Source organism: Trachemys scripta, chromosome 5 (genome assembly GCF_013100865.1).
Source record: "Trachemys scripta elegans isolate TJP31775 chromosome 5, CAS_Tse_1.0, whole genome shotgun sequence".
Classification (NCBI taxonomy): Eukaryota; Metazoa; Chordata; order Testudines; family Emydidae; genus Trachemys; species Trachemys scripta.
In genome coordinates, this window is record NC_048302.1 from 96,927,457 (window position 1) to 96,952,764 (window position 25,308).

General features: G+C 44.5%; 1 protein-coding gene across 4 annotated transcripts in view; it reads right to left on the reverse strand.

The window, feature by feature from the left end:
* Positions 1–1,151: 1,151 nt before the first annotated feature.
* Positions 1,152–25,308, reverse strand: part of KLHL5 (kelch like family member 5) — a 108,557-nt gene continuing 84,400 nt past the window's right edge. For all 4 annotated transcript variants that reach the window (XM_034771128.1, XM_034771129.1, XM_034771130.1 and 1 more), the window contains 3 exons: positions 8,060–8,272; positions 3,760–3,931; positions 1,152–1,777 (listed from right to left, as the gene is read on the reverse strand). In XM_034771128.1, the coding sequence (XP_034627019.1) occupies positions 1,721–1,777; positions 3,760–3,931; positions 8,060–8,272 (442 nt within the window). In that variant the 3' untranslated portion in view covers positions 1,152–1,720. The remainder of the gene's footprint in view (positions 1,778–3,759; positions 3,932–8,059; positions 8,273–25,308) is intronic.

The window sequence follows — 25,308 nt, forward strand, 5'->3', positions numbered from 1 at the left end:
AATGTGCTAATCGAAGCATAAAATGTTTGTATTACAGACTTCACAAAAATAAGGCACTAAACCACCAAATGGAAATTGTACTTTACAAGATTTTAACAGTATTCAATTTTTACTAAACAATGATCACCAGTGTACACTGAAAGATAAATTAATGAATCAAACATTGCAGATTTCATCACAAAGTTTTACTGCTCAGTAATTTCTTTTAAAACAATAAATAGTTAATTGAGCATTAACATTCACATTTGTATTTAAACATTACAAATGTACAAAGATTTGGGGCATCAGACACTTGAACTTACTTTCACAAACACTCAATGAGCCCACATCTTCAAATTTTTCATTACAAAGAAACAATCATGTATTACACTGTTTGAAAACATAAGAAACAAGGCACAGAAAAGCAAATGCAAAAAAAAAAAAAAAAAAAAAAAAAATCCCTCACAAAACTTTCAGAGAACATTTGGAATGTCTACACAATTCTGTGTAATGAACTATAACAATCAAATCAAAAAGGCAAATTATAAAGTATCTCAAAGGAAGTTCACTAAAATATTACATATTGTAACTAACTGGGTCTGATCCTGTGAGGTACTATTACTCTTATGCAAGGTGTTGAACATCCTCAACTGAGGGAAGTTAGCATCTTGTAGGCTCGAAACCTTTATTTGTTGAAGTAACATTAAAGGAAAAACAGCACAAGTGTTTCATTTCACCTTATAAAACTGTACTCTTCAAATTAGTGCAAATCCCCAATTTAAATGCAATTTAAAACAATCATCATAGATCTTTTTTAACCTTCATGTAATGGAATGCTTAGGAGTTTCCAAAGCACTCATATTAACTTCTGCTGGATCACTTTTAATCACATTTCAGCTCTCTCTCACTTAATTTATTTTAAAAGGAAAAACTCACAAAGAGTAGTTACAATCAAGTATAAATAATATGAGATGGAATTAAGTAAAGAAATGTACTGCATGTTACATAAAACCTTTAAAAATCCAGAGTATACTGGATGCTGCATAACTTCTGCAGCATGTATTAATTAGCAGATTTCTCTTAGCATAATAAAAAGACAATATTTAAAATAAGGCTTTGGTTAAATAAAAAGGTTGCTAAACCTCAGTTATGGTGAAAAAAGTGCAATATAGTCACCAAATATATACCTTCATCTTCAAGGCAAGAAATATGCCTGCCATTTACAACTGATTTGCACTGGTTTGTCTGTCTGCACTAAAAAATAATATCCTACATAGCTGCAGCAAAACACCTTCAGTATAGGCAAATTAAACATCTAGGGCCTGATCCTGCAACATCTTATGCCCATTGAAATCAGTGGGACTACTTCTGTGAATAAAGTCACTCTCATGCATGTTTGCAAGATCAGGGTCCTTAATCTGTAACATTCAATTATTTTAGAATAGACTCACTCAGTTTCTTAGCACTTTCTCATAAGAAAGTATTTGTTGGCAATCAACTGACCGTAGTACAATAGCTTACAAATACAGTTCTTGTATGTATATGTAACATAAGGTAATTTTTTTAAAAAAGTGCTTATTATTGGTCCATTCAAAATTGTTTAGCTGTATGCTATCTTAAGACCAAACACTTAGCTCTGAAGAAAACATACAGTACCTCTGTTTACTGGTAACGTATTCATTCACTTGAGAAAAAAGTAGTGAGTCTATGGAAGAGACTAGTATCTTCATATACAAAATAATTAGAGTTTTACAGTCACAACACATGCTCCAGCTCTTCCTAGGCACAATGGTGCAACCTATAACAAAAAACAAAAAATGACGGATGTGCTAGGTTTATAAAATAAATATAATCAACTTTATTAAAGAAAAACAGATTTTCAAAACGGATAACGTACCACCGTAGTTAAGGCTGTAATGTCATATTTATAGATGCTTTGTAACCTGACTTTAAAAATTAACAAAATGGGCTGAAGATTGCCATAAAAATGCTCAGAGAAACAGCAATATTTTCTTCTGCAGGACCAAATTCTGCTCTCTCTAAAGTCAATGGCATACCCCATAAACAGTACTCTTCACAGTAAAATAATATTTATTTGAATATTTTAAAAATCAAGTATTTTTATTATATTTTAAAATGGGATCATCATCTAACACTGTACTTCTAAGTATAACAGTACTTGGTACTGGGCCTTCATTTCATTGCTATGCAACAATCCTAATCCTGTAGATATTGAACAGCCTGCAGCATTGCTCATAGATTTGGTAGAACCAAGAAAAGTTGTTGCACACTGCAAATAGCTTGTATTGTGCAGGTCTTTTAATGCAGCTTTAACACAGCTCCTGATCACTTGAAAAATGCTTTCAAGCACCATTTGGAGGTATGTGCATGAAGGAGAAAGTAGCGCAGCCTTGAAGTCTATTCACCAGATGCTCATGTACCATGATCATCATCATGGTACAAGTACAGTATCTAGATAAAACAAATGCCAAGACGAGCTTATCAGACAAATCAAATCAGCCTTAATAAGAGAGACCTGATAATAGGCAGCAAGAGAACTAAATGGGGCCCTACAAAATTTTTTTTAAATCTTATTTTGTTTTAAAAAGAAAAATAGAGGCCAAGTTCTTGTACTTATTTTCATCTTTTTTTTTTAAATATCTTTGTTTCATCATACTGCACTATCCGTGCTGAATAATCAGACGGACAATCTTCTTGACGCTGGCCAAGATTTTCAAACATAGGAAAATGGGACCTGATGGGTGCTCAGCACTTCTGAAAAATCAGATAATTGATTTAGGCACCTAACTTTAAACTTTTATTTTTGAAAATTGTGGTCTTTGTCTCTGTCCTTCTGCTATACCCCTACTGTCTTGTAATCTCCTCATTGCAGGTAAGCTCCTTGAGGCATGTACTTAATCTTTTTTCTTTCTTTACCGGGAGGCACCAAGCACACTTTTGGCATCACTAAAATATATAAATACCATATATACTCATTCATAAGCCGAATTTTTTTAGTAAAAAAGGGAAGCACCAGAGAGGGAGAGCTGGGACACAGCCCCTCCCCCCAACAGAGGGAGCAAGGAGAGGCAGCACAGCCAACAGAGACAGAAGGGAAGAGGTGGGGCCAGAGTCTCTCCACTTCTGCCTACGCTGCTCCCCCCAGCCTCCAAAGCAGCTGCAGCTCCGGGGTTGGCAGGCTGTAGCTGTGTCGCTTGGCCTTGCCCCCCAGAGCAGGCTGTGGCCGCGCCGCCCGGCCCAGCCCGCTGGAACATGCTGTGGCCGTGCCACCTGGTCTGGCCCACTGGAACAGGCTGCAGCCGTGCTGCCCAGCCTGCCGGAGCAGCTCTAGCCTGGCCAGAGACATTCTCCCTTGGCCCTCCCCAGATAAGGTGGGAAGGGATGCAATGGGGAGAGTGTGGGGGTCCCGGGCTAGGGGTGGGGTCATGTGGGGGGTGGTCACAGGGGTTACTCCCCTGATTCCCAGCTTCTCTCCCCCAAAAAATTTCCCCACCAGTTGCTGTTCTGGCCTGTCAGGGTAAGCAGCTGGCGTGCCAGGACACTTTGTTTACTTAAGTTTACCTCCGTGTCTCCGGACGCTCGAGGTAAACAAACCATCTCAAGTCAGCAGCTTATTCTGATGGCCCAGGAGCCAAAGTTTGCCGACCCCTGAATTCAATTTTTACTTATCCATCTTTGGGGGGGGGGGGGGAGAGAATTGGCTTATAAACGAACTGACTTATGATCGAGTATATACGGTAATTTAATTAGAAACTGTACCTGTGTCCACTCATTCGTTTGGGGATCATAAGACTCCACTGTATTAAGATAGGTTTGCCCATCATATCCTCCAACAGCATACAATTTGTCACCAAGGAGACACACTCCCACTGCATCTCTGCTAATGCTCATGGAGGCCACTGCAGTCCACACATCTGTTTTTGGATCATACCTGAAAGATAATTTTTGTAAAAAAGTCTAATATTGTTGCCTAAAATTCCATTAAAATACTGAAATTGACTCTCAAGGTACTAGACTATCTAGTGGAATCAGCAAAGGAGTATTCTCTCTTCGGGTGTGAAATTAAAAGGATTTCTTACTTGTTTAAACCTTTCCCTTAAAAGCAGCATTTGGTTAATCATTTCACTGAGGCTGTACAGTCACATACAGAAACAGAAAAAGATACTGTTAACAATACTATATGCAACTTCATTTAGCAGTATATATGAATAATTTGTTAAAGAGTTATTTGAATTATCTTGTAAAGTTTCTATGGTAAGCTACATAGGAAAGGGTAAAGTAACAAAGAAATCAAGACACTTAAAATAGAAACAATTAAGTCCTTTTTAGAAGTTATTTAAGAATCTATGACTAGAATAAGCTTTTTGATAACTTTACCAGTTCACCTTTTCACTAAGTCCACAATCCTGCAAGCTGGACCATGTAACTTGGAGTAGCTTGTGTGACCGGGGCCCAAGTAATCTCTGGACTATGTTTATCTTTTTTAGCTTTTACATAATAGATACTTTAAAAAAAAAAAAAAAAAAAAAATTTTCCCCTCTATTATGACCAAACATGCTCTGCTCCAGAATCAAATTCTGCTGCCAGACTCTGTTAGAGTTTAGTGCTCTCTTCATCTTACAGACAGACAACTATTATATCCCAAATTACATACAGAGTAATACAGTGTTGTTGAGGAGATTCATTGGACAAGTTGATCATTGCTTTTTGCAATAACTATAATTTATAGAAAAAACATCCACCCGGTATACATGGCAAAATTCTTCTGCAGCAATTTACAGAACTTTTCTCACCATAAACTGGTATCATTAGGATCAAACACAATAGTAGACCTGTGGTGTACTGAAAACACCTCAGTTAAATTTGAACCTAGAGCACATCAACAGTCTTTAACAGATAGGTCAGGAATTAAATTGGAGAGTCCAAACTCGTCTTTTAAAAACTTGTTTTTTACTCAATCTGTAAATGTCTCCTTTTCAGATTAGCCAGCATATTTACAAGCAGGGCCAGCTCCAGCTTTTTTGCAGCCCCAAGCAGCGAAGGAAAAAAAAAAAAAAAAAAAGATAAAGCCGCAATCAGCAGCACTTCGGCGGCAGTTCTATTGCGCCGCTTCATTCTTTGGTGGCAATTCAGCAGCTCTGAGAGGGACTGAGGGACCCAGGGCTGGCGCTTCCACTTAGGCGACCTAGGGGGTTGCCTAGGGCGCCAGGACTTGGGGGGGGGGGCAGCATTTTGCCACCCTTGGCGGCAATTCGGCAGCGGGGGGGTCCTTCCACGCTCTGGGTCTTCAGCGGCAATTCTGCGGCGGGTCCTTCACTCACTCCGGGACCCGCCACCGAAGTGCCCCGAAGACCGGGAGCGCGGAAGGACCCCCCCGCCGCAGAATTGCCGACGCCGACCGGGAGCGCGGAAGGACCCCCGCCTACGGCGCCAAAAACCCTGGCGCCGTCCTGGAGGGACCCGCCACTGAATTAGCACTGAAGACCCAGATGTGCCGCCCCTTTCCATTGGTCGCCCCAATTGCTTCCTGTGCTGGTGCCTGGAGCCAGCCCTAGTTTCAAGACACAATGCCAAGAAAACAGAAACAAATTTCTTGAGGGAATCACATTAATAAAATGCTTTTAAGGCACAGGACTAATCAAAAGAAAATATATCCATCGCTAAGAAGGTATCCAAAACCACTAAAGTGAGTTTGGGGGATGAAATTGGTGTTGATTTCTTTGCATGAGATGCAAAGATGTAATGAGTTTTGAGTGTCTTTCTGGCACCTTTTTCTTTAGTGCAGCAGGTCTCTGTTGGAAACACACATTTTATTCATGTAGAGTCATAGTGTGGAAGCATTGCCTGAAACTTATGCAGCAGGCAAAGTGTATTATGTACTGAAAGATAGTGAATTATGAACTATACAAAGTGTTTGTCAATTTGATTTATATACAGTGACAAAGTTCCTCCTCTATCTTGGTGGGTCCTGCACTTATTGGCGGATTTTCTTGCCTCAGAGATTCACCATGTGGGTTGGGGGAACAGCTCAGAGACCTTTCCCTCTGGAAGAACCCACAGTCCCGGTCAATTGGGAGGTTTGGGGGGAACCCGGGCCCGCCCTCTACTCCTGGTTCCAGCCCAGGGCCCTGTGGACTACAGCTGTCTATAGTGCCTCCTGTAACAGCTGCATAACCGTTACAACTCCCTGGGCTACTTCCCCATGGCCTCCTCCAAACACCTTCCTTATTCTCGCCACAGGACCTTCCTCCTGGTGTCTGATAATGCTTGTGCTCCTCGGTCCTCCAGCAGCACGCCCTCTCAGCTCCTTGCGCCTCTTGCTCCCAGCTCCTCACACTCACAAACTGAAGTGAGCTCCTTTTAAAACCCAGGTGTCCTGATTAGCCTGCCTTAATTGATTCTAGCGGCTTCTTTTTAATTGGCTCCAGGTGTCCTAATTAGTCTGCCTGCCTTAACTGGTTCTATCAGGTTCCTGATTACTCCAGTGCAGCCCCTGCTCTGGTCACTCAGGGAACAGAAAACTACTCATCCAGTGACCAGTATATTTGCCCTCTACCAGACTCCTGTACCCCACTGGTCTGGGTCTTTCACAATACCAATGTGATGCTCTTGAAAACCTATCACAGTGTACAGTAACAAACAAGCATTCACAAACTTCACAGTGAATTTTATGAAGCTAATTTTTAGATTACTATATTTGCATTCAATTTATTTTATGCTGGTTTTGCAGACATTTCAACACCTCCATCCCACTGATTTAGAAGGAGAGAGCAAATTAGAAATAAGCAAAACACATGTATTGTAGCAATTTTATTCCAACTTCCAAATTAAAATTTGGCCTAACAAAGATCATTTAGTAATACATTTTAACCTATTTCATAATTTTTTCTAGATGCTATTTATGAATATCATGTCATTCATAATCCTGTTTCAGAACTGAAATGTCAAACTCATCAGGTGACATTTGGGCAAAAATTGATGCACTTCTTTCCCATGACCTTTCTTCAAGTGTTAGCACTTCCCATCTCCTTCTAAAATTTAATTTGTGCCGGGATGGGGCTGCATATCTGCAAGCCTTTCTGCAAGGCCTTGGTCCTGCAACTGCCACATTTCATTTTCAGGTACACAGCATTAGTGCACTAAAAGCTTGAAAGCAGCATTTCTGGGGCTTAGCTGGAAGGTTTCTGAACTGGAACCTCAAACAAAAGAAATCTGTGAATAAAGGAATGGGCTCAAGAGTCACAGAAAAGGCTGTGGGAAGTCACGGGAAAGAAGAGACTGGTAGCCTCTTGGGAGCAAGAGAGTTTGAAGGGATCAAGTCCAGGGGAAGAATTTTGAAAATCTGCCCCCCTAGTAAACAGGGAGTGTGCTGTATCAGAAAAAGTTCAGTTGGCTTAGCATGCCCATAACAGGATATTTCAGAAATCTGGATACCTGACCCCAGTGAAGAGAAAATATGTGATTGCGCAGTATAAAGTTTTTACTATAATTGTCACTTGTTTGATGAGACCTGTATAATTCACACCTAGTTCTGCCTTTTGTGAGTAATGCAGTCATCCCAAACTTATTCCAGTAACCATTTTCTATCAATCCATTTCAATTTTGGGATGATTGCATTACTCACGAATGGTGAACATACCTGATTTTTCCATAAAATCAAGGGGAACCAGGAAAGTGGTGACATTAAAGGATTGGACAGAAATTGAATGGTACCTCATTTAAAATGGAGAAAGTTCTATCTCTTGTGAAAGGCCAGTTTGGGTGAAACACTAGTGTTTGTAAGCATCTTGATTAAAAGTTTTTCTTAAAATGAATTCTGAATCCTTCAGTGAGGTTGTTAGAAAACAAAATAATTTTTCTGGATAAAGTGCAATAAGATGGTATTTTTATTCTGTTGGATATGAACCATATTATAAATAATGTTTTGATTACATGGTATATGTCTACATATTTACTAGTATTAAAATTATACGACCATTTTAACAGGTTTTCATATTACAGCCCTTTGTGAAAATCATTCCACACTTTTTCACCAGCAATATCCTCATCTAGGTATTACCTTTCCACACAGTCTGACAGTCTGGATGTCAAGTTTGATGCTGGAGCATCATGCCCACCAATAGCATACAGGAACCCATTCCAAGTAGTTACTCCCACACCTCCTCTTCTCTTTGACATTTGAGCACAGAGAGTCCATTTATTAGTATGGGGATCAAAACACTCCACAGATTTGAGACAAGAACTTCCATCCCGACCACCAACTGCATAAAGTCTGTAAAGAAAAGAAACCAACTGAACTCATAAAATAAATATACCTCTACCCTGATATAACGCGACCCGATATAACACGAATTCGGATACAACGCGGTAAAGCAGCGCTCTAGGGGGAAAGTAGGGGGCTGCGCACTCCGGCGGATCAAAGCAAGTTCGATATAACACGGTTTCACCCATTACGCGGTAAGATTTTTTGGCTCCCGAGGACAGCGTTATCGGGGTAGAGGTGTATTACAGTAATAGTATTTCCTCATTTATAGATACTTTCTACACATGGTTATTCAGGAAAATAAAATTAGCTAGAATGAATTTGAAGGGGTGGAGAAAAATATAACAGAGAAATAGATAATGAGCTGGGGATTGGGAAGATAGCTTTTTTTCAAATGGTATCTTTGAAATAATGATTATTAGATATTTTTAATAATATTCAATTTATCTGACCCACCTTTTCTCTGTCTAGCCTTCATGATTGTTTTTTGTCCTGCATGTTGTTATGATCCTAAGATTTGTTATGATCCTAAGATTTTTTATAACATTTATTTTTTCAATCTTTAGAGAAAAAGCCAATTTTAACTGGTCCTAAGCTAAAAAAAAGTTTACCTCTGTTCCAAATAGCAGAATAATGATTTCAGTAAGAATTGCATAACAATGTTTTTTTCAAACTTTTCAAATGCAAAGGATGTAAGCTTCATGTGACAGTTGATTGTGGCTGAGGAATCTCTCAAATTTGTTAAGAAAAAAAGTTCAAAGGTCTTGAAATTTCAGTGGAAGGCTCTACAACTAGGACTCAGATGGATGATAAAGTTTTATTTTAATCTTTTTCTTTCAGTCATTATAAACACATAATAACGATAATCAAGCATTTAAAATATTGTCAACACATGTGATGTCCTTAATGAAGCACTTATGATCCATCCTATGGACATAAGTGCTCTTGAAATTTTTTACTCTAAACAAAGTTGGGTGAATAGCTAATTTTTTGATTTGCTGACAGTTCCGTGGGCATGGGCAGGGAATCAAAAAAAAATTTAGTTTCACCTGAACTGAATCCAAAAATTGCAATACATTTTGGTGAATCAAAAAAATAGTTTCATGGTGGAGTCCCAAAAAATATTTTTTGGGCCAAAACTATTGAATGAATTCATGTCACATTCACAAATATTCCACTGAATAGTCCACTGAAACTGTGTTTTTCAATGAATAAACTATTAGTCCAAACATTTCACCCAGTTCTATACCTAAGTGACTTAGGAGCCCAAGTCCCATTTTCAATAGTAACTTAAGTCTTGGTTTCAAAAGTGTTTAAAGAGTCTAAGTCACTTATGTACTTTTGAAAAATTTTACCCATATGTAATAAAAGTCATGGATTTAAAAATTTTAAAATATATCTTCTTCCTGAAATCAGCAGTAGTTCAATCATATATACTGCAACACTAAAGGGACCAGTTAGATAATTTAGCAACTATTTAATACATTTTAGTTTTCCTCAGTACTGGTAGCATGCTATCACAATAGGCTACTGCTCCAAAACAAAGCTCCCAAATACAATTTAAAAGTTACATTATTCACCATGGAGGTAGCCAGTTTCCTTTCTTTAGTGCAGCTCCCTCAGCATAGCAGGGTAGCATCCACTCTGGGCTGAGATAAAATTGTCTAGCCCTTCCCTTAGCAGTGGCATGCTCTCTGAAGTTGTCTGCATTTCAGTCTGATTATAGGAGAAAGAAAGAAAAAGAAAAAGAAGAAGTTGCTAGCCTAGTTTAAGGGGGAAGGAAGGACAGAGCATAAAACTGATGGAGCTGCACTTGAAAATGGAAAGAAAATGTAACTCCTCCACAGTGAGTAACCCCAACCTCCATGTCCTCTCTGTTTTATTTTAAACACAACTGGATATATTATTCAGTAACAGTACAGATTGCAGATGGTGAACCTGCATAACATAATTTCGGTGAAGAGACAGAATCAGTACTCCTCCAAAAAAATTAAACTCAATAAGGGCATCTCATAATAAAATCCGAACATCCAGCATGATCTCCAGGAAACTAAATACCAAAAAGTATCTGTTTAAATACTATACACTTTTGCCTAAATCCCAAGCTGGCTGTTCCCCCTTGTAGAATGGGCATACTGAAGAAAGAAAGTGCTTTGTATTGAGGTTTGATATGCCTCTTTAAAACATGGTACAGTGAAATTCAAAATGACATGGTCATATCAAAGCCGTGTTTTACCCGTTTAAAAACAAACAAACAAACAAAAAAACATTCTGCCTCCAAATTTTAGCTCTTGATAATGTCCTCACATCCACTAGATGGTGTAATTTGCCCTTTTCTAATACACAAAGGTTTTTGGCTCATTCTAGTAACAGCTTTTCAAATTGATGAACAATTAAGGCACTACTTTAAGAATGGAAAGAGAAATCCAGTGTTAGATGCACTACATGACTGGTGAACCCGAAGAAAAACTCAGAAATTAATAATGATGGTCAGATATGGGCAACTTTCATGGTATCCATTTTTTAAGCAACTAACAAAATCATCCAAAGCCCAAGATTTGGTGGTGATGGGGGACTTCAACTATCCGGATATATGTTGGGAAAATAACACAGCGGGGCACAGACTATCCAACAAATTCTTGGACTGCATTGGAGACAACTTTTTATTTCAGAAGGTTGAAAAAGCTACTAGGGGGGAAGCTGTTCTAGACTTGATTTTAACAAATAGGGAGGAACTCGTTGAGAATTTGAAAGTAGAAGGCAGCCTAGGTGAAAGTGATCATGAAATCATAGAGTTTGCAATTCTAAGGAAGGGTAGAAGGGAGAACAGCAAAATAGAGACAATGGATTTCAGGAAGGCAGATTTTGGTAAGCTCAGAGAGCTGATAGGTAAGGTCCCATGGGAATCAAGACTGAGGGGAAAAACAACTGAGGAGAGTTGGCAGTTTTTCAAAGGGACACTATTAAGAGCCCAAAAGCAAGCTATTCCGCTGGTTAGGAAAGATAGAAAATGTGGCAAAAGACCACCTTGGCTTAACCATGAGATCTTGCATGATCTAAAAAATAAAAAGGAGTCATATAAAAAATGGAAACTGGGACAGATTACAAAGGATGAATATAGGCAAACAACACAGGAATGCAGGGGCAAGATTAGAAAGGCAAAGGCACAGAATGAGCTCAAACTAGCTACGGGAATAAAGGGAAACAAGAAGACTTTTTATCAATACATTAGAAGCAAGAGGAAGACCAAAGAAGGGTAGGCCCACTGCTTAGTGAAGAGGGAGAAACAGTAACAGGAAACTTGGAAATGGCGGAGATGCTTAATGACTTCTTCGTTTCGGTCTTCACCGAGAAGTCTGAAGGAATGCCTAACATAGTGAATGCTAATGGGAAGGGGGTAGGTTTAGCAGATAAAATACAAAAAGAACAAGTTAAAAATCACTTAGAAAAGTTAGATGCCTGCAAGTCACCAGGGCCTGATGAAATGCATCCTAGAATACTCAAGGAGCTAATAGAGGAGGTATCTGAGCCTCTAGCTATTATCTTTGGAAAATCATGGGAGACGGGAGAGATTCCAGAAGACTAGAAAAGGGCAAATATAGTGCCCATCTATAAAAAGGGAAATAAAAACAACCCAGGAAACTACAGACCAGTTAGTTTAACTTGAAAAGGGCAAATATAGTGCCTATCTATAAAAAGGGAAATAAAAACAACCCAGGAAACTACAGACCAGTTAGTTTAACTTCTGTGCCAGGGAAGATAATGGAGCAAGTAATTAAGGAAATCATCTGCAAACACTTGGAAGGTGGTAAGGTGATAGGGAACAGCCAGCATGGATTTGTGAAGAACAAATCATGTCAAACCAATCTGATAGCTTTCTTTGATAGGATAACGAGCCTTGTGGATAAGAGTGAAGCTGTGGATGTGGTATACCTAGACTTTAGTAAGGCATTTGATACGGTCTCGCATGATATTCTTATCGATAAACTAGGCAAATACAATTTAGATGGGGCTACTATAAGGTGGGTGCATAACTGGCTGGATAACCGTACTCAGAGTGTTGTTATTAATGGTTCCCAATCCTGCTGGAAAGGCATAACGAGTGGGGTACCGCAGGGGTCTGTTTTGGGACCGGCGCTGTTCAATATCTTCATCAACGACTTAGATATTGGCATAGAAAGTACGCTTATTAAGTTTGCGGATGATACCAAACTGGGAGGGATTGCAACTGCTTTGGAGGACAGGGTCATAATTCAAAATGATCTGGACAAATTGGAGAAATGGGCTGAGGTAAACAGGATGAAGTTTAACAAAGACAAATGCAAAGTGCTCCACTTAGGAAGGAAAAATCAGTTTCACACATACAGAATGGGAAGAGATTGTCTAGGAAGGAGTACGGCAGAAAGGGATCTAGGAGTTATAGTGGACCACAAGCTAAATATGAGTCAACAGTGTGATGCTATTGCAAAAAAAGCAAACATGATTCTGGGATGTATTAACAGGTGTGTTGTGAGCAAGACACGAGAAGTCATTCTTCAGCTCTACTCTGCTCTGGTTAGGCCTCAGCTGGAGTATTGTGTCCAGTTCTGGGCACCGCATTTTAAAAAAGATGTGGAGAAATTGGAAAGGGTCCAGAGAAGAGCAACAAGAATGATTAAAGGTCTTGAGAACATGACCTATGAAGGAAGACTGAAAGAATTGGGTTTGTTTAGTTTGGAAAAGAGAAGACTGAGAGGGGACATGATAGCAGTTTTCAGGTATTTAAAAGGGTGTCATAAGGAGGAGGGAGAAAACTTGTTCACCTTAGCCTCTAAGGATAGAACCAGAAGCAATGGGTTTAAACTGCAGCAAGGGAGGTCTAGGTTGGACATTAGGAAAAAGTTCCTAACTGTCAGGGTGGTTAAAACACTGGAATAAATTGCCTAGGGAGGTTGTGGAATCTCCATCTCTGGAGATATTTAAGAGTAGGTTAGATAAATGTCTATCAGGGATGGTCTAGACGGTATTTGGTCCTGCCATGCGGGCAGGGGACTGGACTCGATGACCTCTTGAGGTCCCTTCCAGTCCTAGAATCTATGAATCTATGAAAATCTATGAATCCGCAAACAGCCAGAGCGCTGGGGGGGAAGGCGGCGAGCCCGCCACGGCTCCGCTCTCCTCGGCGGCCAGAGCGCCGGGAGGAAGGCGGCGAGCCCGCCGCGGCTCCGTTGGTCCCCGGCGGCCAGAGCGCCGGGGGGAGGGCGGCAAGCCCCGGCCGTGGCCCTGCTCTCCCCGGCGGCCGGAGCACCGCGCCGCCACCCTCCAGGTGCCGCCCCAAGCACAAGCTTGGTGGGCTGGTGCCTGGAGCTGGCCCTTCATGGATTAATGAAGAATAAATCTTGACAGACAAACTTGAGGTATATGTAATATTTTTGGGTTTTTAGTAAACCATTTGACATAATATCCAATGAATTTTTACCCTCAGAATGAAATCAAACTGCCACAAATATGAACAGTCACAGGGTCTAAAAACTTGCCTAAAGGATCATAGGTACAGTAAGTGGTAAAATACTGAGGCCTGGTCTACTCTGAGTGGGAGATCAATCTAAGTTACATAGCTGAAGTCGACGTACTTAGACCTGCTCATCGCGGAGTCTTCACTGCGGTGAGTCGACTGCTGCTGCTCCCCCATCGACTCTGCCTGCACCTCTCACGGTGGTGGAGTGCAGGAGTTGATGGGAGAGTGCTCGGGGGTTGATTTATCGCGCCTAGACTAGACGCGATAAATCGATCCCCGCTGGATTGATCGCTACCCGCTGATCCGGCGGGTAGTGTAGACATACCCTTAGATAGGGATAGGTACCTAGGCCCTGATTCAGCAATTTACTTAAGCATGTGTTTAACTTTAAACACATGAGCACCTCTATTGACATCAATGGAACTATTGACATGCTTATGTTAGGCATGTGCTTAAATAATTATCAAACTGTGGAAAAGTCCTCCACATGAAGTGGTGGAAGAAATGGTTACTTACTATAACTGTGGTTCTTCAAGATGTGATGCAGACGTGTATTCCATTTAGGTACGTGTGCATCCAGCGCACTGGAGCTGGAGAAATTTGCCTAGCAGTACCCATAGAGGGGTGGCATTTGCACTTCATGGCCATAGTCCCTCCCCTGGCTACATGAGACAACGCTACCCTGCCCCTCCCCCGAATGCCCAAAAACAATACTCCGCTACAGAGGGGACAGAGGGTGGGTGGTGAAATGCATGTCTGCACCAACAGCTCAAAGAACTACAGTTACAGCACAGTTATAGTAAGTAACAGTTTCTTCTTCTTCAAGTAGATGCAGCCAAGTATTCTACTTAGGTGACTCACAAACAGTAGCCCTCCCCCAGTCCAGGAAGCAGGGTTTGGAGTCTACCTAAACAAGGATTGAATGACTTCTCTACCAAAGTTTGCTTCTTCCAGGGCAGATGCAGTTATGGCATAATCATTTGTGAACATATGTATTGATGACCATGTAGCAGCCCTGCACATGTCCAATATAGAAACATCACTGAGGAACACAATGGACTTTGCTTGTGCCCTTGTAGAATGAGGTCGCACCTGCTGAGAGGGTGTAACCAAAACTATTTCATATTTAGTCTTGATGCCGGATGTTATCCATTTGGAGATTGTCTGCAAAGAGACCGCTTGAATCTTCATGAGATCCGCATATGACACAAACAAGGTGAAGCACAAAATGATTTAGTGCTGTCCAGATAAAAGGCTAGATGTTGCCTGACATCTAAAATATGGAAACACTGCTCCTCCAGAGATGAATGCAGCTTGGGAAAGAACACAACTAAATATGCTGCCTACTTCAAATGAAAGTGAGAAACCACTTCAGACAAACATTTTGGATGCAGTCATAAAGTCATTTTGTCTTTGCAGAATTGTGTATAAGGAAGCTCTGCCATCAGCCCTTCAGCTCTCACACTCCTTGCAGATGTTATCACTATGAGGAACACAGTTATCTGGCACAAAAGTGGAAAGGCACAAGATGCCAGGGGCTTGAATGGAGGTCCCATTAAGGCCATTAAGACTGAGTTAAGGTCCCACAGAGGAATCAGCTCTTGGACAGGAGGATGTAGATGAAGGAGCCTTTTAAGAATCTTGCTTCCATGGCATTGGAGAAGACTTATCTTCTCGGAATCAGAGGAAGACGTGCCAATATGGCTGCCATGTGCACTTTGAATGAACTAAATGCAAGCCTCAATGATGGAAAGTGCAAGTACTCCAAAATGTCCTGGATAGAGACCAGCATAGTTTGAATTCCACAGGCTAATGACCACACTGAAAATCACTTCCATTTCACTGAATATGCCAGCCTGGTGGAAGGTTTTCTACTCTAAAGGAGGACTTGTTGGCCAGCCACCAAACACTACTCTTTCTCCTTATTCAGCCATGCCATGAGATACAGGGAGCTGAGCACAGGCTGCAAAGTGCAGCCTTAGCTCTGAGTGAGTAAGATGGAATGGGGAGGAAGCAGTATAGGAGGCTGAACAGACAATACGAGAAGGTTGGAGAACAAGCACTGTCTCAGCCACATTGGTGCAATGAGAATGATCTTGGCCCAATCTGCCTTGAGATTGATAACATGAGGGATGATCGAGATCAAGGGAAAGGCATACAGGACAGCCAACTGACAGCTGAGGTGGAAAACATCAGACAGGGAGCCTGGACTGAAGCTCCCTCGAGAGCAGAACAGATGTCATTTTGCATCGTCCCTTGTAGCAAACAGGTCAATCGTTGGGGATGCCCAAAACTGAAGATGACCTGGAGGACATTGGTCTTCAGGGACCACTCATGACTCAGAGAAAAATAACTATTGAGAGAGTCCACAAGATGATTCTGAACCCCGGGCAAGTGAATGGCTTTTGGAATAATGTTCTCCTCGATGCAGAACTGCCCCAGCCTGATCACCTCTAGGTAGAGCAACCTGGGGTGTGCTCCCCCGTCTTTGTTCACATAGTACATTGTGGTGGTATTGTCAGTATGTGACCCACTGAGTTTATAATATGGTCCTGAAAAGCATGACATGCATTGTAGATGGCCTGAAGCTCTAGCATGTTGATATGGAGTGAGGCCTCCTGCTCCAAATACAGCCTCTGAACTTTCAGTGACCCCATGTGCGCCCACCAACCCAATCAACCTGGTTGTCAAAGGCTAGACAAAGGAAATGCCTTGGAAAACATTCTCTGGATGCACCCACCACTGCAAAGAGTCCAGGATCAGTGGAGGAAAACAAACCTGTCTGTCTAGGATGTGAAGAGTGGGATGATCAACTTTCTTGAGCCACATTTGAAGGAGGTGAAGTTGCAATTTTGCAAACTGGACCACATGTGTACAACAGACATGTGGCCCAAGAGCCTCAGATTGTCAGAACTTTCGTGCAAGGCTGAGACTGCAGACTGAGGCAAAGGTAGCAAATTGTCTGAAAATGGTTGTTCGGCAGAAACTTTTTTGACATATTGGAATCTAACAGGGCCCCAGTGATGTTCTGAGTGGGAACCAAGGTTGACTTCCCAGTGTTTAGGATGAGACCCAGATGGACGAGCAAGCACGGTGTAGTGCCAATGTGAACAAGAACTTCCTCTTTGAATCTGCTCATTAGCAACCAGTTGTCCAGATATAGGAAGATGTGAATTCCCTTCTTCCTAAATTACTGTGTACTGAAAGTCGTGCTCTGCCATGACAAATCGAAGGAACTTCCATGTGACAATTTTGCCAAGCCACAGAAAGTAGCCATCCTGAAGGTCCAGAGCAGCAAACCAGTCATTCTGAGATAACACAGGGACAGTAGTCAATAAAGTGACCATTTGAAATCTCATGTACCTGATATATTTGTTGAGGCCATGAAGGTCCAGAATGGATCTTCCCCCTCCCTAGGATCGGGTACTAGAAAGTACTGGGAGTAGAAGCCGTGACCTTGGTGTTCCAGTGGAACTTTCTCCACAGCTCCCAAAGCCAGTAGAGAAAGGACCTGCTTGAGGAGCAATATCTCGTGGGGGGGTCCCTGAAGAGGCATGAGAGGAAGCATGGGGAGGAGGTGTGGAGAGCAACTGGATGGCATAACCCAATCTGACAGGGCTTAGGACCCAGCTGTCAGTGGCGACTGAGCACCAATCATTGTGAAAGTGACCCAGCCTGACCCCAACGGGAGATGAGGAGGGGGGAGTAATGATTGGAACAGTGCTCTGGACCAAGGAATCAAAATGGGAACTTGGAGGATGCCAGGGGAAGGGAGGGGCTGCTACCTCAGAGGAGACAAAGGCCGGCCAAACATGCACTGCGGATAATACTGCTGCTGTTGCTGCTGCTGAATGCCATAGTGGTGGCTCTGCACCACTGGCATGTACACTCCCCAGGAACCCTGGAGTCTTTGAAGGAGTGCAGTATTTCATTAGTCTTGTCCAAGAACAGCATTTGGCCATTGAAGGGCAAATCCTCAATGGCAGAGGTGTCCATGACGTCTAGTGCGGACTGCAAGAACGTCTTAGCCACCAAAGGAGCTCTCAGTTACAAATACTTGAAGTTCTTCTCAAGAGGCCTCAGGCAGCTGGTCTGCAAACTTTGACATAGCTGTCCAGTTAATAAAATCATACTTGGACAGCAAGGCTTGCTGGTTAGCAATCCATATATGTAGGGAAGGGAAGGTGTAAATCTTCCTGCCCATGAAGTCCATTCGTTTGGAATCCCTATCCTTGGAGGTGGACTTAAACCTGTCCTGCCAGGTTCTATCATTCTCCGCAATTACAACTAGAGAATTTGGGGCCAGATGGGAATAAAACCCCTCAAATACCTTCAAGGGAATGAAACAGCGCTTTCTCATGCACTTAGCCGCAGGAGATACAAAAGGTGGCATGCTCCAGAAGGCCTTAGCCAGTTCATGGAACACATCCTTGATAGGGAGGGCGATTCTCCCAAGAGCAGGCAACTGTAGGATATCCACTAATTTGTAGGTGTTCTCTTGCAAGAGCTCTGCTTGGATACTGATAGAAGCAGCAACACCTTAATATCGTCCACTACCAAAGTGCAGGATGAACCAGAATGTATGGAATTGTCCAGAGATAAAGGCAAGACTAAAGCTGTATCCTATTCCAGGGCTGACAGACTGAGAAAGGATGACTCTGGAGACTCTGCAGGGAAAAGGATCACTGGTGCCTAGGCCTGCAGCAGATCGACAGTCACCATCACAGACCTGGCCAACAATTTCGCCTTTGATCAAGATGAACAGCTCTGCAACCAAGGAGCACTCCCCAGATTCCATGGTGGCCACTGACATGGATAAGGCATTGTTGACCAGTACATGCCGGATTCTCCATCCTGACCACAAGATGAGTGCCAATCCCGGTACCTGTAATGGTCCATCAACGGTCCCAATGCTGCTCAGGAGATGGAAAGTGGGAGGATAATGACCCTGAGTCAGACATTGAGGAGCCTCAGGATCCTGGGAATAAGGGCGGAGTGAGAGCAGGGGGATTGAATAACTGGTCTGACTTGGCCATTGCCCAGAATGAGGCAGGAAGTGGTGCTGCTGATAGAAGCAGCTGTTACTGCTGCTGGTACTGAGCTGGTACTGAGCACACTGCTGCCAGAAGAGGCATCAATCCTGAAGTCAGCAGAGGTACCGGAGTGTCTGATGGTACAGATGTTGAGGGTGGTGAAAGCCACCATGGTAACATTCGCTGTGCCGACTACAGCGATGCCAAGGAGATTCCCGGTACCAAGGTCCCTCATGCTGATCCCAGTACCGGCCCTGCTTCCACAACCTGTGAAAGGGAAAATGGGGGCAGTGCTGACAGACCTGAGGGTTCAGCAGCTAGTTCAGTCAATGGGGCAATAGATGGTACAGCACTGGCAAAGTCCTGGACCCAAGAGATGCTGGAAACAAAAATCAGAGGTATGTAGCTGCCTGGTACACTGCTGATATGGTAACAGTCAGTACCAGCATCTCCATTGACTCCACTCCAGGTGTCGGACTCAACAGACATCCAGGGGTTTCTAACCTCCCTACTCTATACCGAGGAAGGTTTGGAGGTACCCATGCCATCCTGTGTGCCGTTACCAACTCTGTGCTGGTCCATACTTTCCCTGGGGGAGGCAGAATAGTCCGCCCGAGACCTGGAGTGGTCTTGATATGTCTTATACAGCCTTTTCCTTGAGACAGTCAATGGGAAATGTCTCCTCCATTTCTTTGGAGAGGCACCTGCTCTGAAACGTGAAGCAAGAGCACGCTTAGAAATTAAAGGCAATCTCTGACCTGGCAAGGGCCTCGATGCCAAAACAGACCACATGGCCTGTTCAAGCGGGTGTTGCTTCAGGTGAAGGTCCCGAGCTACTTCAGTTTATTTCTTGAATGATCTGCAGATCACACAACGCTCTTCAATGTGGGCCTGGCTGAGATACAGCAAGCAACGCATGTGTGGATTGCTGATGGGGATTTCTCTCCCACATGAAGGACAACATTTAAACCAGGGGTGGCCAACCTGTGGCTCCAGATCCACATGCGGCTCTTCAGAAGTTAATATGCGGCTCCTTGTATAGGCACCAGCTCTGGGGATAGAGCTACAGATGCCAACTTTCCAATGTGCTGGGGGATGCTCACTGCTCAACCCCTGGCTCTGCCACAGGCCCTGTCTCCACTCCACCCCTTCCTGCCCCCTCCGCTGAGCCTGCCGTGCCCTCACTCAACCCCCTTCCCCTCCCCAGAGCCTCCTGCACGCCACAAAACAGCTGATCGGGAGGTTCAGGGAGGGAGGTGGAGGTGCTGATTGGTGTGGCTGCTGGTGGGTGGGAGGCGCAGGGGGGGCGGGGAACTGATGGGAGGCTGCTGACGTATTACTGTGGCTCTTTGGCAAAGCACATTGGTAAATTCTGGCTCCTTCTCAGGCTCAGGTTGGCCACCCCTGGTTTAAATGTTGCTTAGAGTGGCACAGAGGAAAATTAAACTAATACAACTAACATTATTCTAGTAACAGGGTACTACTAACAATATACAACAAAAGAAAACTAAACTAGTTGAAGAGTTGCGAAGCTAAGACCACACAGACTCCAGCTCCAGCCACAGACAGTAAGAAGGACTTGTCTTCACTAAAAAGCTAAATTGACACTGCTACAATAGATGCAGCAGCATCTATTTATGGGTCTAGTGAAGACACGCTCAATTGATGGGAGAGCACTTTCCCATCAATTTTTGTACTCCACCTCAACAACAGGCGGAAGCAATGTTGGCGGGAGAGCGTCTCCCATTGACATAGCTCTACGTCGACTTGAGTTATGCTACAAACGTAACTCAAAATGCAAAGCTTAGATCATCTGGCAGCAGTAGTGTAGACCCTGGCCTCAGAGAGGGCCAGAGCAGCATCCCCTCATGTTGCCAGGGGAGGCACAAGGTATGAACCACCCCTCTACAGATACTGTGAGGCAAATTTCTCTGGCTGTGGTGCGCTGGGTGTGCACACACTTAAGTGGAATAACATGGATGTATCTACTTGAAGAAGAATCCCCATTGCCTAAGACTTTCAAAACCAGCCTGGACAAGATACTAGAAAATGTACAGTAATGAACAATTCTGCAATGACAGGGAGAGGTAGTATATGAACTTTTTTCACCCCCATTTCTTACTTCTATGGTTCTTGGCAGGTTTTTTTTCCACATCTTCTATGGTTCTTTATAAATTTGAGCATTTGTGTTTATAGCAAGATCATACAATTGCTTAGTATAATCTTTATGAGTTGACTTTATGATTAAGAAAGTGGTTAGTTTGTCCAAATTCTTTCTGTTTCTACCTGTGAAAAATGTGTGTGTTTAGTGAAGGTTCTAATGGAAACTCTGCAAAAATCACCTTCCATTACCAATTTCACCTACAAAAGGATAGGGAGATTTTCAGCCCATATCTTATAGGTACATTTCTCTTTAGTGCAAGCAGGGCTGGTGCAACCACTAGGCAAACTAGGTGGTCGCCTAGGGCGCCAAGTGATTGGGGGCACCAAAAAGCTAAGACCACAGCGAGCCCCAGCCATGGAGGAGCCGGCGCGGCGCAGGGTGGGCAGCAGCCCTGCAAAGGCGGCGGCGCCACTAGCAGGCAGCAGCCGCACCCCCCACCCTCCTGCCCAAGCTGCAGCCCGGCGCCCCCCCTGCTCCTGCAGGCTGCAGCAGATACATGCGGGCGGCAGCCCCTTGCGTCCCCCCGGCTCCTCCCTCGCTGCGCTCGGCTTCTGCAACTCCCGGGCATGTGAGCCGCTGCCGCCGCCGCCTGGGCGCGGGGCCCTCAGCCTCCTCCTGAGAGCCGCAGAGCCTGAGCACAGCGAGGGAGGAGCAGGGGGGGGGCGCATGGGGGCTGCCACCCGCATGCATCCACTGCAGGAGCCCCCCAGGGAGGTGCCGGGCTGCAGCCCGGGCAGGCGCACCCCTCCGGTTCCCCCCTCACCGCGCTTGGGTTCTGCAGCTCCCCGGCGTGTGAGCTGCCGCCGCCGCCAGTGCCACTGCCCCTGCTGGAGGGCTCCGGCGATCTGCAGGGGACAGAGGCGGCTCCAACTTTCCCGACTCCTGCCACTCTCCAGCCCATGCACCCCGGGCCAGGCGCTTCCCCAGCGCAGCAGCAGCCGGAGCTTGGGAGGCGGGAAGTTGCTTCGGGCCCCACGGTTCAGGAAAGTTGGAGCCCGGGGAGGAGGTGGCTGCGCACTCGGATGCTGCCCGCTGCTTCTGTCCCCCGCAGATCACTGGAGCCCTCCAGCAGGGGCAGTGGCGGCGGGCGGCATCCGAGCGCGCAGCTGCCTTCTCCGCAGGCTCCAACTTTCCTGGGTCCCGCTGCTCTCCAGCCTGTGCGTCCCCGGCCATGCGCTTCCCCTACACAGCAGTAGCTGGAACTGGGGGTGGGAGGGGGGAGGGGAGTTGCTTCGGGCCCCATGGTTCAGGGAGCCGGGAAAGTTGGAGCCCGGGGAGGAGGCGGCTGCGCGCTCGGATGCCGCCTCTGTCCCCCGCAGATCGCCGGAGCCCGGCGTTGGCTCCTGCCCTGGGAGTGGCAGCGGGAGGCGGCGCAGGACTAGTCACCGTCTGGCTGACTTGGCAGGAAACCTTCGCGGCGCCAACCTGAACCTGGGAGTTATAAGTTGCAGCCCCTCAGGGTCCCTTCCCCACATGTTGCACGGGCCAAGCCTCCACAGCTCAAAAAAAAAAACCCTGGACTTTCTAGTTGTAGTTCCTTATATGGATTAATCTGGGATTTCTATGAAAAAACAACCTATTTAAAAGGTTACATGATTAAATACTTGATATTTGCATTAACCTAACTTTCAAAAATATGCCCCAATTTTTTTTATTTGCAGTGTTTAAATCAAGAAAACAATTCCAGTTGCAATGACGTATCCTGCTCTTTAAACTGTTCAGAACGCCACAACATACAAAGAAATTAATGTAGCTAACATTTTAAAAAGTAATTCAACTGATTATAAAACACAGCCACAAAACTGTTGCCAAGACAGTTGGTTTCACACTTCCCAGATAAGAAAGTGATAAAACACATATTATATATAAGCGGAGTCAATGTCAAATAGAAACAGAAGTTTCAGTAAATATTAGTTTAAACTTAAAGACAAACTTTACAATAAGAAATCATATGGGAGGGGCCTATTTTATAAAGAACATTTCAAAAAAGCACTTTTCATCAGTTGTTGGAAAGTTGTCAGGTCATTTTTAAGTAGAGATATCAAAGGTCTGCAAATCTGTTATTGAATTTATTACTATGAACACTTGAAAAGGACCAGGGTGATGGGGTTTAGCTACAGGGACACATGATTTTTATATAGTCCCTTGTGCTGTCACATTATTTAACAGAGACAAAGTGGATGAGGTGATATCTTTTATTGGACCAACTTCTGTTAGTGAAAGGGGCAAGTTTTTGAGCTACACAGAGTTCTTCAGGTCTAAAAAAGTACTAATAGTGTCACAGTTAAACACTAGATCTAACAGATAGTTTAACACAAGTAGTTAGCACATATTCAAGGGGACCATTCAAGGTGAAGTAGCCCATTACATCCACCCTGATTGAATTGGCCTTGTCAACACTGGTTCGCCACTTGTGAAGTAACTCCCTGCTCTCCATGTGTTTGTATATAATGCCTGCATCTGTAGCTTTCACTCTATGCATCCGAAGAAGTGAGGTTTTTACTCACGAAAGCTTATGCCCAAATAAATCTGTTAGGGTATGTCTACACTACGAAATTAGTTCGAATTTATAGAAGCCGGTTTTATTGAAATCGGTTGTATACAGCCGATTGTGTATGTCCACACAATAAAATGCTCTAGGTGCTCTAGTCGGCAGACCGCGTCCACAGTACGAGGCTAGCGTCGACTTCCGGAGCATTGCACTATGGGTAGCTATCCCACAGCTATCCCACAGTTCCCGCAGTCTCTGCCGCCCCTTGGAATTCTGGGTTGAGATCCCAATGCCCGGATGATGCAAAACAGTGTCGCGGGCGGTTCTGGGTACATGTCGTCAGGCCCCTCCCTCCCCCGTCACAGCAACGGCAGACAATAGATTCGCGCCTTTTTATCTGGGTTACCTGGGTTACCTGTGCAGACAACATGGAGCCCGCTCAGCACAGCTGAGCTCACCATCACCATATGTCCTCTGGGTGCCGGCAGACGTGGGACTGCATTGCTACACAGCAGCAGCTGCTAACTGCCTTTTGGCGGTAGACGGTGCAGTAGACTGGTAGCCTTCATCGGCGATCTGGGTGCTGGCAGCCGTGGGGCTTGCCTTTTGGCAGTAAATGGTGTATTATGACTGTTAGCCGGCCTATTACAAGTCGGGTCATCGCACGTTAGCAGAGTCTTCCCTGAGCAGCAGCTCGTGCAATAGGCCTGAAGACCATCGTCATACACCGCCCAGTATTTGCTGCCAAGCACCCAGAAAGATGCCGAGGGCTATCAGTCACGCTGCACCGTCGTCTTAAGATGTAAAAAATAGATTTTCTCTGTATTCATTTGCTTCCCCCTCCCTCCGTCAACAGGGTTTTCAGTTTAATCTTTGGGGGGGACCAGTCTGTGACAGTTGTTTGTGTCTCTCCCTGATGCACAGCCACCGTTCTTTATTTTAATTCCCTGTGCCTGTACGCCATGTCGTCACTCGGCCCCCCTCCCTCCTTCCCCTAGGCCGTCAGATACTACGTTTGCGCCACAGCTCGAGCCGAGAAGCGGTTCGCGCCTTTTCTTTGAATTCTGGGTTGAGATCCCAATGCCCGGATGATGCAAAACAGTGTCGCGGGCGGTTCTGGGTACATGTCGTCAGGCCCCTCCCCCCTCGTCACAGCAACGGCAGACAATAGATTCGCGCCTTTTTACCTGGGTTACCTGTGCAGACAACATACCACGGCAAGCATGGAGCCCGCTCAGCTCAGCTGAGCTCACCGTCACCATATGTCCTCTGGGTGCCGGCAGACGTGGGACTGCATTGCTACACAGCAGCAGCTGCTAACTGCCTTTTGGCGGTAGACGGTGTAGCATGAGTGATAGCCGTGGGGCTGGCAGCCGTAGTGCTGCATTGCACCAGCCCCTTGCAGGCGATGGTATATTATGACTGGTACCCGTCGTCGTCGTACTGGTATGGCTGTCAATCATGGCCACCTGGGCAGACATGCTACTGTTTCGATGATGACGGTTACCAGTCATAATATACTATTTTCTGCCAATTGCCCAATATTGTCTGCTAAGCACCCAGAAGAGGCCGAGGGCGATGCTGGGTGCTGGCGGACGTGGGGCTGGCAGACGTGGGGCTGCATTGCTACACAGCAGCAGCCCCTTGCCTTTTGGCAGATGATGGCATATTATGATTGGTACCCGTCATCGTCATACTGGTATGGCTGTCACTCATGCTGCAGCGTCGGCTGCCACCTTAAGATGTAAAAAATAGATTTGTTCTGTGTTCATTTGCTTCCCCTTCCTCCGTGAAATCAACGGCCTGCTAAGCCCAGGGTTTCCAGTTTAATCTTTGGGGGGACCATTCTGTGTGACAGTT